The sequence below is a fragment of the Neofelis nebulosa genome, chromosome 6, assembly GCF_028018385.1.
Source record: "Neofelis nebulosa isolate mNeoNeb1 chromosome 6, mNeoNeb1.pri, whole genome shotgun sequence".
NCBI classification, from domain to species: Eukaryota; Metazoa; Chordata; class Mammalia; order Carnivora; family Felidae; genus Neofelis; species Neofelis nebulosa.
The window spans coordinates 48,667,313-48,681,174 of record NC_080787.1 but is presented as its reverse complement, the minus strand read 5'-3'; the positions used below and the strand labels follow the sequence as shown (position 1 = coordinate 48,681,174).

General features: G+C 38.8%; 1 protein-coding gene and 1 pseudogene across 1 annotated transcript in view; one reads left to right on the top strand and one right to left on the bottom strand.

The window, feature by feature from the left end:
- LOC131514811 (serine/threonine-protein phosphatase 2A 56 kDa regulatory subunit alpha isoform-like) overlaps positions 1 to 7,740 on the top strand; it is a 31,030-nt pseudogene extending 23,290 nt beyond the window's left edge.
- CD2AP (CD2 associated protein) overlaps positions 1 to 7,973 on the bottom strand; it is a 140,353-nt gene extending 132,380 nt beyond the window's left edge. Inside the window, exon 1 of the mRNA XM_058734192.1 lies at positions 7,836 to 7,973. Coding sequence (XP_058590175.1) covers positions 7,836 to 7,839 — 4 coding nt within the window. The 5' untranslated portion in view covers positions 7,840 to 7,973. The remainder of the gene's footprint in view (positions 1 to 7,835) is intronic.
- Between the last annotated feature and the right edge of the window lie 5,889 nt (positions 7,974 to 13,862).

Here is a 13,862-nt window from a genome sequence, read left to right as displayed (position 1 = left end):
AGTAAAATAGACTCTTGAAAACAGGTTTGAACTACTCAGGTCCATTTATACACAGATTTCTTTTCTTTTCTCTTTTTTTTTTTAAATAAATACACTATAATACTGCAAATGTATTTTCTCTCCCTTCTTTTTTAAATAAGCTCTAACCCGAAGTGTAGCTTGAACTCATGACCCCAAGATCAAGAGTCACATGCTCTACCAACTGAGCCAGCCAGGTGCCCCACATTTGACTTTCTTTCTCTAGCTTAGTTTATTGTAAGACTACAGTAAATAATACATGTAACATACAAAATATGTGTTAATCCACTGTTTATCGGTAAGGCTTCTGGCCAAAAGTAGGCTATTAGCTACGTTTTGGGGGAGTCAAAGTTATACTCAATTTTCAACTTTAGAGATGGGGGGGCGCTCAGTACCCCTTACCAGAGGTGTTCAAGGGTCAACTGTATTATAACACAGTCTTGGGTCAGAGAAGCCCTAGTAGGATTATGAAAGGAATTTTATCTGCCTAACAATGGTAATAAATGACTCTGTGTCTAAACATCTAACATTAACCTAAAAAAAGCTGGAGGAAAGGGAGGGAAAGTATGGTGGGAGCAGTGAAAGGGCTACAAATCAAACAAAAATCAAAACCAAAAACAAACAAACAAGTCTTTCTAATAAATAGCCTAACTTTAATTCAGTGAAAGAAACCAAGAAACCAGTAATTAGTGGTACTTTCAAATTTCTTCTTACTTGCCTGTTTAATATTACATATTGGTAGTTACAACTACTCAACTTGTTAAGGATTGTGTTCTTGTTTCTGAAACAGAAGGGTAAACTGAAACTGTTATCTGCTTTGCACTGGGGTGAAAAACAGCAAAGAAAAGGCAGATACATCAAATCCCTAGGACCAAGTAAAGAGAAAGAAGACCAAGAAGACCAAGTAAAAGAGAAAGACTGTGACCAGGAAATATCCTCTCAAGTATTTAGATAGAGAATCTCACATCACGCCATTATCCAAGGCCACTTACAGATCCAGGAACTAATGCAGGCTACTAATATACTCTCAAGACAGAAAATATATAACATCTATAGCTTAGGAGCTCAGTATTACTGCTTGGCTCATCCTACACAATTCCAATAACCAAGTTTGGTTTTGTTCCTGGGGAAAAATACCTGCCTTGTCTCTCATAAAAATCTAGACGCTATCTGATTTTGTTTCCCTGTGGCTAGGACTTCAAAGACTACTGCCAAACCCCATTTCCTCCCTTTTCCCACAAGATGTCAGTCTGAACCTCTACCTAGTGCCTGCTACCAACCAACATCCCACTCCCACCCCAAGCTGGGCCACTCTATTTGTCTATACACACCGCCTTTTACATATCGCTCATGCCGCCTTCAGGCTGACTACAGACGTTTATGGATCTCTATCCAGATTCCCCACACCAGTGTTTTGGCCTCTCTTCCATGTAAAAAGACCTATATATCTTGATTTAGGTCAATCTACCTAGTAGTTAGATATCAAATCCTACAGATAAGCAAGTCACAGATCCATCATAACAATTACCTAATCTGCCTAATTTCAATCACAACAACATATTAGATTTTATTTGCCCTTTCTCTTCTGAACACAAACTGAACAATTTCAGATCTTTAATACCTTGCTTCACCAGTTTACCTAGGAAGCAGAACTGTAGCTTTGTCCTCTTCTCACCCGAATCAAGAATCATTACACCCTTCTTTGCCTACATTCAAGCCCTTCCCATGACAGCACTTTTCATATGCACATGAGAAAATCAAACATTTACCATACTTAAAATACATTTTATGTTTTTATTTTAATTCTAGTTAGTTAACAGTATCATATGTTTCAGGTGTACAATACAGTAATTCAACACTTCCATACAACGCCTGGTGTTCATCATAACAAGTGTGTTTCTTTAATCCCCATAGCCTATTTCACCCATCCCTACCCACCTCCCCTCTGGCAACCATCAGTTTGTTCTCTATAATGAAGAGTCTGTTTCTTGCTTTGTCCCTCTTATTTTTTCCCTTTGCTTATTTGTTTCTTAAATGCCATATATGAGTGAAATCATATGGTTTTTGTCTTTCTCTGACTTATTTCACTTAGCATTATACTCTGTAGCTCTATCCATGTCACTGCAAATGGCAAGATTTCATCTTTTTACGGCTTAATAATATTCCACTATAATATTCCACACATATGTGTACACACACGCACACACATATACACACACCACATCTTCTTTATCCATTCATCAGCTAATGGACACTTGGGCTGTATCCACATCCTGGCTATTATGAATAATGCTGCTATAAACATAGGGTTCATGCATCCCTTTGAATTAGTATTCTTGTATTCTCTGGGTAAATACCTAATAGTACAAATGCTGGATCATAAGATAGTGATTTGAACTGTTTTCCAGAGTGACTGCACCAGTTTGCATTCCCACCAACAGTGCACGAGTGCTCCTTTTTCGCCACATCCTTGCCAACACCTGTTGTTTCTTGTGTTGATGATTTTAGCCATTCTGACAGGTATGAGGTGATACCTCACTGCAGTTTTGATTTGCGTTCACCTGATTGTAAGTGATGGTAAGAATCTGTTCATGTGCCTACTGGCTATCTGTATGTCTTCTTTGGAAGAAATGTCTATTCATGTCTTCTGCCCACTTGTCAATTGGATTATTCATTTTTGGGGTGATGAGTTGTAGAAGTTCTTTATATATTTTGGATACTAACCCTTTATCAGATATATTATTTGCAAATATCTTCTCCAATTCTTAGGCTGCCTTTAGGTCTAGTTAACTGTTTCCTTTGCTGTGCAGAAGCTTTTTATTTTGATGTAGCCCCAACAGTTTAGTTTTGCTTTTGTTTCTCTTGCCTCAGGAGACATATCTGGGAAGAATTTGCTATGGCCGATGTCAAAGAAGTTACTGCCTATGTTCTTTTCTAGGATTTTTATGGTTTTAGGTCTCACATTCAGGTCTTTAACCATTCTGAATTTATCTCTGTGTATAGTGTGAGAAAGTGGTCCAGTTTCATTCTTTTGCAGGTTGCTGTCCACTTTTCCCAACACCATTTGTTGAAGAGACTTTTTCCTACTGGATAGCCTTTCCTTCTTTGTCAAAGGTTAATTGACCATAGAATTGTAGATTTATTTCTGGATTTTCTATTCTGCTCCAGTGATCTACGTGTCTATTTTTGTGCCAGTACCATACTGTTTTGATTATTACAGCTTTAAAATATAACTTGAAGCCCAAAATTGTAATGACTCGAGCTTTGCTTTTCCTTTTCAAGATTGCTTTTGGCTATTCAGGGTCTTTTGTAGTTCCATACATACTTTAGGACTGTTTGTTCTAATTCTGTGAAAAATGCTGTTGGTATTTGGATAGGGATTGCATTAAATGTGTAGACTGCTTTGGGTACAGGCAATTTAACAATATTTGTTCTTCCAATCCATGAGTGTGAAATGTCTTTCCATTTCTTTGTGTCATCTTCAATTTCTTTCACTAGGTTCTTAGAGTTTTCAGACTACAGGTCTTTCATCTCTTTGGTTAGGTTCATTCCTAGGGATCTTTCTATTTTGGGTGTAATTATAAATGGGACTGTTTTCTTATTTTCTCTTTTTGCTGCTTCATTACTGGTATATAAAAATGCAACAGATTTCTGTACATTGATTTTGTATCCTGTGACTTTTACAGACCTGGATGCCTTTTATTTCTTTTCATTGTGTGACTATTGTGGCTATGATTTCTAGTACTATGTTGAATGAAAGTGGTGAGAGTGGACATCCTTCCTTGTCTTGTGCCTGACCTTAGGGGAAAAGCTCTCAATGTTTCCCCATTAAGGATGATGTTAGCTGTGGTTTTTCATAGATGGCTTTTATTACGTTCAAGTATGTTCCCTCTAAACCTGCTTTGTTGAGAGTTTTTATCAGGAATAGATGTTGTACTTTGTCAAATGCTTTTCCCGAATCTATTGAAATAATGATATGGTTCTTATCCTTTCTTTTATTTATGTGATATATCACATGGCTCAATTTGCAATTAAAATACATTTAATAGAGAAGGATATTCCGTGACAAATAAGAGGAGGAAAAAAAAAAAAATCACAGATCTGGATTACGTGTAAATAAAAACTTGGATTTATTTTTGATTGGCAAGTGGAATGCACTTCATGTTTTATAACTTTGTTTTTAACTCAAATGCCTTAAAATTTAGATCTTATTAAGTTAACATGACATCGTTTTACTTTGCCAATCCCCAATTTAGAAAAATATATGACAATGTGAATATCAATATCAATGTGAATTTCAAATATCAATGTGAATTTCCACCCTTAATGAGATTTTTTGGAACTATAGCTATTCAAAGTTTGAAACACCTAGAAAAATCTAATCACAAGTACTTACTAGTTAAGGAATACAACTTATTACTAGTTTTGCTAGTGATCGAACTTCGAAACAAAAAAGTTCTAATATTCCCATTTCATCCTCTGGATTAGTTTAATTATAGTAAATCCTGAGACTGAAAGGTGAGCCTTTAGCAGGCAATTTCCATTTGCCACTACTTATCTGCATAAATCAAGATTTTCTCCAAACAGCGCAACAAAATAAGGAAATAAATTATTATAAAAGTGCATTTATCATCTCTAAATCAACTGCGTATTCCCGTCCATTAAAACTGGCTCATTATTTAAACATGTTGAATAATCATATGAGCTTAAAAAAATAATTTAAACTAAGAAGTTCAGAACCTTACCTAAAAGTAACAGAAATTCAATCCTTAAAATCCACTTACTTTTTCAAAAATAAAAATTCACACATAGTAACTAACACTTCATGCCACTTGCTTTCTGTCTTACTCCCCCTCTAAGATGCAGATCTGTACTTCTGGAGTAAGAAAAGTAAAGTTTTACCTTTCTATTTCTCTAAACTCTCCCCAAATTCTTTCACAGAGAATACCTCAAATTTCTTTATGTTAAGTATTCTTCCATATTTAATAAATGTAGAAACTAGACACATAAAAGCTTAACATAAAATTCAAAGTAACTACTAGTCTCTCCTACTATTCATCCCATATACTTTCTCCTGAACTACTAAACTTACTCCCAATAATGGACTTTTTCAAAGTATAATCAACACTGGGAAAAAAAACCCGTAAATTCCTACATAAATTTTATAAAGACGTATTACACAAAATTAAACTTCTGAAAAAAAAATTAATTTCTGCATTACTACAAAATCATCTATCTTTATCTCACTCTTCCTTTAAATGCAATACGCACCTTTTAACAAAGGTCATAAATTGAGAATTGTCTTTATAAACTGGTACAAGAATTAGGGAAATCATTTGAAAATGAAAATAACAAGAATCAGCACTGGCTCTGTTCCAAACACTTTACAAGTATTAGTTCATCCAATCCCCATTACCATCTGCAAGGTTATTTTTACCCCATTTTTAGAGTAAGAAACTGAAGCACAGACAGGTTAAGTAACCTGCTCAGTTACAACAGCTAAAAGGTGGAAGAGCCAGGATTTGACCTTAAGCTGTCCCAGCGGAGAGCCATGCTCTTTAATTCTCTAGCTATACCACCTAAGTAGTACAGATGGTAGGAACCGTCACTTAATGCGTATCCAATTTATTTCAAAACAATGAAATCAGAGATTTTTCATTTTGTGACACATCAGATAAAATAACATATAAAAATACATAGAATATTTTAAGCTACCAGCTTAAATCATAAGGAATAAAGACTGCTGATAACAAAACCAAACAAATGAGGTTTGTATTATAAAGGAACTCCTTTTAAATGATTTGGATAACTTTAATATGAATTTTTACATGACTGATAAATTTAAAGTACACGTTCATATGGAAATGTCTGACAAATACCTTTTAAAAATTAACTACAAATGCCCGCAAGTAATCCACCTGCAAAACACATTCTGAGTAGTCGAAAGCACACAAATATCACACTTTACCTAGATAATGCAGCAACTTGCCTAACCAGAACACAGCAGAGAAATCACTAAGAAAAGGCCTCTGGATAATTAGTAACTCCAAAGCCAAAGTTCTGACATTAATTTTCCTGAAGAGAACATCTCACACACTAAGGGTAGACTTATTTTTCCTTTATGCAGAATTACATATTTGAATATGATTCCCACTTTTGTAGAAAAGTTAGAGAACTGAGGGTGAAGAGGGCACAGTAACAAGCACATCCAATAACAAAGCAGAAAAATATGTATTTAAATAACTTCAAAATGCAAAGGAATCTGATCAAAAGTCCTGTATACAATCCAGCAGATCCTCAAGGCATCACAGTAACTGATGGTCACAAATGATGACCCTTGGTCATCAAGAGGTTTAATTACACTCTGCACCCTATTTAAGACAAAAAAGAATTACCTATTTTAGTATAAATTTCATCCAAATCGGTTTCAGTGGTTTTATAATTTGACGCTTAAAGGAATAAACCCTCAAAAACTCAGTTACACTCAACTAATTAATTGGAAATAATCTCATTTGTAAGTTCCAAACAGCAAAGGTTTTACTCTTTGGAGGTTTAAGAGCACTTTCTGTACAAAAGTTACCTGAAAGAACATAAAAGGAGAAAGTCTAGCAAAATACAGAAGAGCTAAGTGAGGACCTGTAAACACTATGCTTAAAGCATTCCGACAAAACAATGTGTGGGCAGAAGGTGCCACATCAGCAGTAGTCTGTATTTGTCCTGCTTCTAAATCATTTGTTAGTTGCATGAATTATTAATTTCGGTTAACAGTGTGTTGATATGAAGAGTACCAACTCTCAACTACAAAAAAAGGATAGAATCCTCCTGATTTACTCTATAAATCCAAAATTGGGATTATTCTTATAGAACATGCTTATGCTTTTTGGTGGCACAAATGTATGCTTTATAATGGCACACATTTATAACAGTACAGACACTTCTTTTAAATTGCTTTTAATTTTTAAAGGATTGAGAGAGTGCCTACCCCACACCGAAATTTGTTATCAAAAGAATTGTTACACTACTTAACAAAACTCCCTTTCAAACTAGGCTGCAACACAGTCTGCTTTTGCTAGCTCCTAACAAAACTTTAAAGCACACAGTAAATAACATATAAGGCCGTGTACTTTTCTCTCCTTTCGCAAGGAAGTCTAACTCCAAACAGGAAACAGCTTCTCAAAGGGTTCAACACTGAAACCTCACCAAACCCTAACCCAGTCCTCAGGATGAGATTTAATATTTAAGTGCCAATACACTTGCCTACGTGAAAACAAAGTAAATAAGTCAAGTTTCCCTGTCCTTGAGGCATCCCTAGCAAGTTTCAGCGGAGGGAAAAATTACCTCTCGAAACAACAACAAACGGAAAACCTAGCAAAAGGCCGATCTATACAAAGCCTCGCTGAAGATAAAGAAGCTAAAAGTGCTACTTTGTCAAGTTTTTCCATCACCCTCCCCCATCCAACCAGAATGGGGGAGGGAAAGAGAAGGCTGGAGCAGGGAGGGAAGTTCGGCCCGAGGTTAGCCGGGCAGTGGGCGAGGAGAGGGGACCCGGTGCCCCCGCCCCCCAACCCCTCACCTTTCCCCAAAGCAGGACGAAGCGGGGAGGGGAGCGCAGGAGAAAGCACCCATGAGCCCTCCGACCAATTCCTCCACGAGAAGAGCAAGGTGGAAGGCAGGGCGAGGAGGGGCGACGGGGAGGGTGCGGTGCGGCCGCGAAGGGGCTGACCCCGTCTCCTCCCCGCGGACACGGAGAAGGGGAACCGCCTGCCCGAATTGGGGAGGTACAGTCGGGCGGCGGGAAGCGCCCTCGAGTCTCTTACCCATGCTGGGGGCTCCCGCGGGGAGAAGCCCGGCGCCCGCTGCTCCTCCTCCTGCCGATCGCGCGGCCGCACTTGCGGCGGGAGGCGGGCCCCGCGCTGCGCTCCTTCCCTCCTGAGCTCAGGCGGGGCGAAGTGGCGCCTCCATCCGCCCGCGGCGTTCCCCGGACAGTACCGTCGGCGCGGCCCGCGAGCAGGAGACGGCGGCGGCGGCGGCTCCTCGCGCCGGGCCTCCGCCAAAGCCGCCGCGGCGGGAGGGCCCTCCCCCGCCCGCCCAGACGGCGGCTTTCCCAGCCCGGTTCGCTCCCGCAGCAGAGGTGGGACCAGCCGGTTCGTCCTGGCCGCTGGCTCCAACCCGGAGCCGGCCTCCCGCAGTTCCCCTCAGCAACCGCTGTTCTAGAACGCGACACCGAAGACTGAGGTTGAGACCCGACTGAGGCCGGGAAGGTGCCGGGAGCTGCACCCGGGAGGAAGGAAATCTCGCGAGAGCCCCCTCGTTCTCCCTGCCCCGCCCCCTCCGCGGCCGGGCTCACCACCCGGCACCCCAGCTGGTGCCAGGTGCGGTGACGTCAGGCTCGGGGAGTAGCGAGCCGCCCGCGTCCAGGTGCAGTGGGCTGAAGAGGAAGGAATCCGGAAGAGCTGTGGCTACTCCTCCGCCTTGAAGTTCGGCACAGCTGGGACGGCCGTTTTGTATGGTTTGTCGCCCCAGATGGATACGAAGTTTTTGCCCATAGGCAGAGTGAGCCTGTGTTGCCCCACTTTCCGCGGGAGCGATGCGGTCGGTGTTGCTCGGTGCAGAGTAGCAGGCTCTGGGGGACTTACCCAGAAAAGAGTCGTCGATAGACAGAAACTGAGGCAGAGAGACAGACCTCTTGCTTTCAACCTTCAGAGGCCCAGTTACTACTGGGACCCCCGTAGTTTACCTCGCAAAGTTCCCAACGAATCACAAGCGTTTGTTCTTCGGGAAACCAAACCAAACCAAACCAAACCAAAACCCTAGGCACACACAAAAAAGCATGTTTTACAGAAATAAGTGATTGGTTCATTTAGCCTCTATCTGCTGACTACAACGTCGAAATCCCTTTACCTGATCAGGGGGAGAAATAGTCATGATTTGAAATACTGCCCGGCATTGTTTCTAGCCTCAGTATGAGGAACGACATAGGATTGCTGTGATTAAACATAAGCATTTCTTAGAAGAGTTGGAAACAAGTATAATTCAGCCAACAAGTATAATTTCCCACTGTTCAAATAGACCCAATTCCAGACAGATGTGAGAGAGCAACATTTGTTAAATGCCAACTACTGTGCCTAGTGTTTTTTAAAGAAATTATATCATTTAATTCTTAAAACTATCAATTGTAAGAATTACGATTCTCGACACAAAAACCCCCTTGCCCTTTGGAATCAAGCATACTTGGGGTTCTGAAACTTAGCACAGTTCTTTACTTTTTTGTGGGACCTTGGATAAATTAACTAAACCTGGCTGAACTTCAGTTCCTTGAATCTGTTGAAAGAAATCTGTATCCTGCAAAGCACAGTGTCTGTCACTTAGTAGCAACCTTCTAAATATTTATTCCCACTATCTCATACAGACCTGCTTTTGCCTTCAATTTTTTTTTTTTTTTTTGGCTTCCCAAAATGTTGCATATGATACCTTTGTAATAAGAATTCGGAGTCACAATCAGAGGCTGAAAAGGAGAAAAGAAAAAAAATGTTAATATGCATACCTAAATGAGATGTACATGTTCAGCATAAATGATATACCATATAATATTAGTACAGTTTGGTGATTCAACATATATACATTATTAAGTGAACACCAGGATAAATTAAGCTACTATCTCTCACCATACAAAGTTATTACAATATTAACTGTATTCTCTTTGTTATACATTGCATCCCCGTGTATTTTTTTTTGTTTGTTTATTTATTTATTTTGAGAGAGAGTGCACGTGTGCATGCGCAAGCCAGGAAGAGGCAGAGAGAGCAAGAGAGAGAGAGAGAGAGACAGGGAGAGAAAGAATCCCAACTGGGCTCTCACTGAAACCCATGAACTTTGAGATCATGACCTGAGCTGAAATCAAGAGTTGGACGCTTACCCAACTGAGCCACCCAGGCGCCCCTTATTTATTTTTTAACTGGAAGTTGGTACCTTTTATTCCCCCTCCTCTACTTCACCCACCCTCCTAGCTCTTTCCCTCTGGCAACCACCAGATTGTTCTCTGCTTTGTTTTGTTTTAGATTCCACATGTAAGTGAAATCATACAGTATTTGTCTTTCTCTGACTTATTTCACTTAGCATAATACCCTCTATGTCCATTCATTTTGTCACAGATGTAAGATTTCATTCTTTTTATGGCTGAGTAATATCCCATTGTACATATATATATGTATATATATATATGTATATACGTATATTGTATATATACACACACACACACACACCACATCTTTATTCATTCATGTGTTAATAGATGTTGTACAGATTGTATCTGTATCTTGACTTTTGTAAATAATGCTGCAATGTACATAGAGACAAAATATCTTTCGAATTAGTATCTTTGTTTTCTTCAGATAAATACCCAGAAGTGGAATTGCTGGATCACACAGTAGTTCTATTTTTAAATTTTTTGTCAGGAACCTCCATACTGTTCTCCATAGTGGCTATGCCACTTTGCATTCCACTAATAGTGCACAAAGTGTCCTTTTTCTCCACATCCTCCTTAACACAAGTTACTTCCTTTCCTTCCTTCTTTTTTCTTTTTGATACTAGCCATTCAGACAGGTATAAGGTGAAATCTCATTGTGGTTTTGATTTACCTCTCCCTAATGGTCAGTGATGTTGCATATCTCACCATGTACCTGTTGGCCATCTGTATTTGGTGTTTTTTGGAGAAATGTCTATTTAAGTCCTCTGCCCATTTCTTACTTGATTACGTTGGGTTTTTTGGTTATTATTGAGTTGTGTCTGTTCTTTGATACATTTTGAATATTAACCCATTATCAATTACATCATTTGTAAATATCTTCTCCCATACAACAGGTTGATTTTTCACCATGTTGATGGTTTTCTTTGCTGTGCAATTTTTTTTTTTTTTTTTTTTTTAGTTTTGTAGTCTCATTTGTTTGCTTTTGTTGCCCTGGCCAGAAGAGATAAATCCTAAACAGATAATTGCTAAGACTGGTGTCCAAGAGGTTGCTGCATGGGTGTTCTAGGAGTTGTATGGCCTCCAGCCTTAACATTTAGGTCTTTAATCCATTTGAATTTATTTTTGTATATGGCATAAGAAAGTAGTCCAGGTTCAGGGGCGCCTGGGTGGCTCAGTGGGTTAAGTGTCCGACTTTGGCTCAGGTCATGATCTCATGGTTCATGAGTTCAAGCCCTGCATCGGGCTCTACTCTGACAGCTCAGAGCCTGGAGCCTTCTTCGGATTCTGTGTCTCCCTCTCTCTCTGCCCCTCCCCCACTTGTGCTCTGTCTCTCTCTCTCTCTCTCTCTCTCAAAAACAAATCAACATTAAAAAAAAAAATTAAAAAAAAAAAAAGAAAGTAGTCCAGGTTCATTCTTTTTGTGTATTTGTCCATTTTTCCCAACACCATTTATTATTGAAAAAACTATCTTTTCCCCAATAGTATATTCTTCCCTCCTTAGTCAAAGATTAATTGACTATATACACATGGTTTATTCCTGGACCCTCTGTTCTCTGTTCTATTGATCTAAAGGTCTATTTTTGTGTGGATAACATACTGTTTTGATTACTAGAGATTCATAGTATAGTTAGAAATCTGGAAGTGTCATAATGCCAGCTTTGTTCTTTTTTCTCGAGATTGCTTTGCTTATTTTAGGACCTTTGTGTTTCCATATAAGTTTTAAGATTGTTTGCTGCCAACTTTTGCATCTGTGTTCATCAGACATATGAGCCTGTAGTTTTCTCATTTGCAGTTTTTGTTTGTTTTTGGTGTCAGGATAATACTGGACACATAGAATGAGTTTGAAAGTCTTCATTCTTCTTTATTTTTTGGAATACTTTGAGAAGGATAGGTATTAACGCTTTTTTAATGTTTGGTAAAATTCACCTGTTAAGCTATCTGGTCCTAGACTTTTTTTTGTTGGGAGTTTCCTTTTTTTTTTTTTTTTTTTTTTTTACTGATTCAATTTTATTAGTAGTAATCAGTCTGTTCAGATTTTCTATTTCTTTTTAATTCAGTCTTGGGAGGTTGTGTGTTTCTAGGAATTTATCTATATCTCCTAGGTTGTTTCATTTGTTGACATGTAATTTTTGTGGAAGTCTCTTATGATCCTGTATTTCTGTAGTATCTGTTGTACTTCTCTTTCATTTCCAATTTTCTTTATTTAGGCATTCTTTTTTCTTTTTTTTTTTTTAATTTTTAATGTTGATTTATTTTTGAGAGAGAGAGAAGAGAGACAGAATGCGAGCCAGAGAAGGGCAGAGAGAGGGAGACACAGAATCCCTCTGTGGGATTCTAAAGCAGGCTCTAGGCTCTGAGCTGTCAGCACCGAGCCTGACATGGGGCTCAAACTCACAGACCATGAGATCATGACCTGAGCTGAAGCTGGACACTTAACTGACTGAGCCACCCAGGTGCCCTAGCCCTCTCTTTTTTCTTGATGAGTCTAACTAAAGATATATTGATTTTATCTATTTTTGTTAAAGAACCAGCTCTTATTTTCATTGATTTCTTTATATATTTTTTAATCTCTATTTCATTTACTTCTGCTCTAGCCTTTATTATTTCCTTCCTACTACTGACTTGGGTTTTCTTCCTTTTTTCTCGTTTCTTTAGGTATAAAGTTGTTCATTTGGGAATTTTCTTGTTTGTTGAGCTAGGCCTTTGTCACTATGAACTTCCCTCTCAGAGCTGCTTTTGTTATGTCCCATAGATTTTAGCTGTTGTGGTTCCATTTTCATTTGTCTCAAGGTATCTTTTTATTCCCTTTTTGATTTCTTCCTTGACCCATTCATTATTTTGTAGAAGGTCGTTTAGCCTCCAAGAGTTTGTGTTTTTTCTATGTTCTTCTTCTAATTGATTTCTACTTTCATTCTACTATGGTTAGAAAAGATGCTCGATCCATTTTAAATCTTCTTAAATGTATTAAGATTTGTTTTGTGGCCTAACGTGTGATCTATCCCAGAGAATGTTCTGTGCACACTTGAAAAGAATGTGTATTCTGCTGGTTTTGGATGGAATGCTCTGTATGTATCTAGTAAGTCCATCTGGTCTAATGTGTCATCTAAGTCAATGTTTCTGTATTGATTTTCTTTCTTTTTTTTAAATTTTTTTAATGTTTCTGTATTTTTTGAGAGACAGAAACAAAGAGACAGAGCATGACTGGCACAAGGGCAGAGAGAGGAAGACAAAGAATCCGAAGCAGGCTCCAGGCTCTGAACTGTCAGTATAGAACCCAATGTGGAGTTTGAACTCACTAGCCATGAGATCATGATCTGAGCTGAAGTCAGACACTTAACCGACTGAGCCACCAGGTGCCCCTATATTGATTTTCTGTCTGGATGGTCTATCCATTGATGTAAGGGGGTGTTAAAACCCCCTACTGTTAATGTATTGCCGTCATTTTCTCCCTTTATGTCTGTTAATGTTTGCTTTATGTATTTAGGTCCCCTTTGTTATGTGCATAGATATTTACAAGAGTTATGTGCTCTTGTTGGATAATCTCTTTATCATTATTAATCATTATTATATGTAATCATGTAATCATTATTTATGCCCTTCTTTGTCTCTTGTCACAGTCTTTGTTTGATATAGGAATTGCTGCCACACCTTTCTTTTCATTTCCATTTGCATGAAATATTTTTTTCCATTCCTTTGCTATCAGTCTTTGTATGACTTTAAATCTGAAGTGAGTCTTTTGGCCAACTGAGCCAGTGTCCCAAAGGTGTTTCTTGTGTGAGCTACGTGCACCCTCCTATTGTGGCTGGATCACAATTGGTGAGGACTTGCTGTTGTATGAGGCTTTGCCCTGCTGTGACAGTATGCTAGCCCCTGGTAG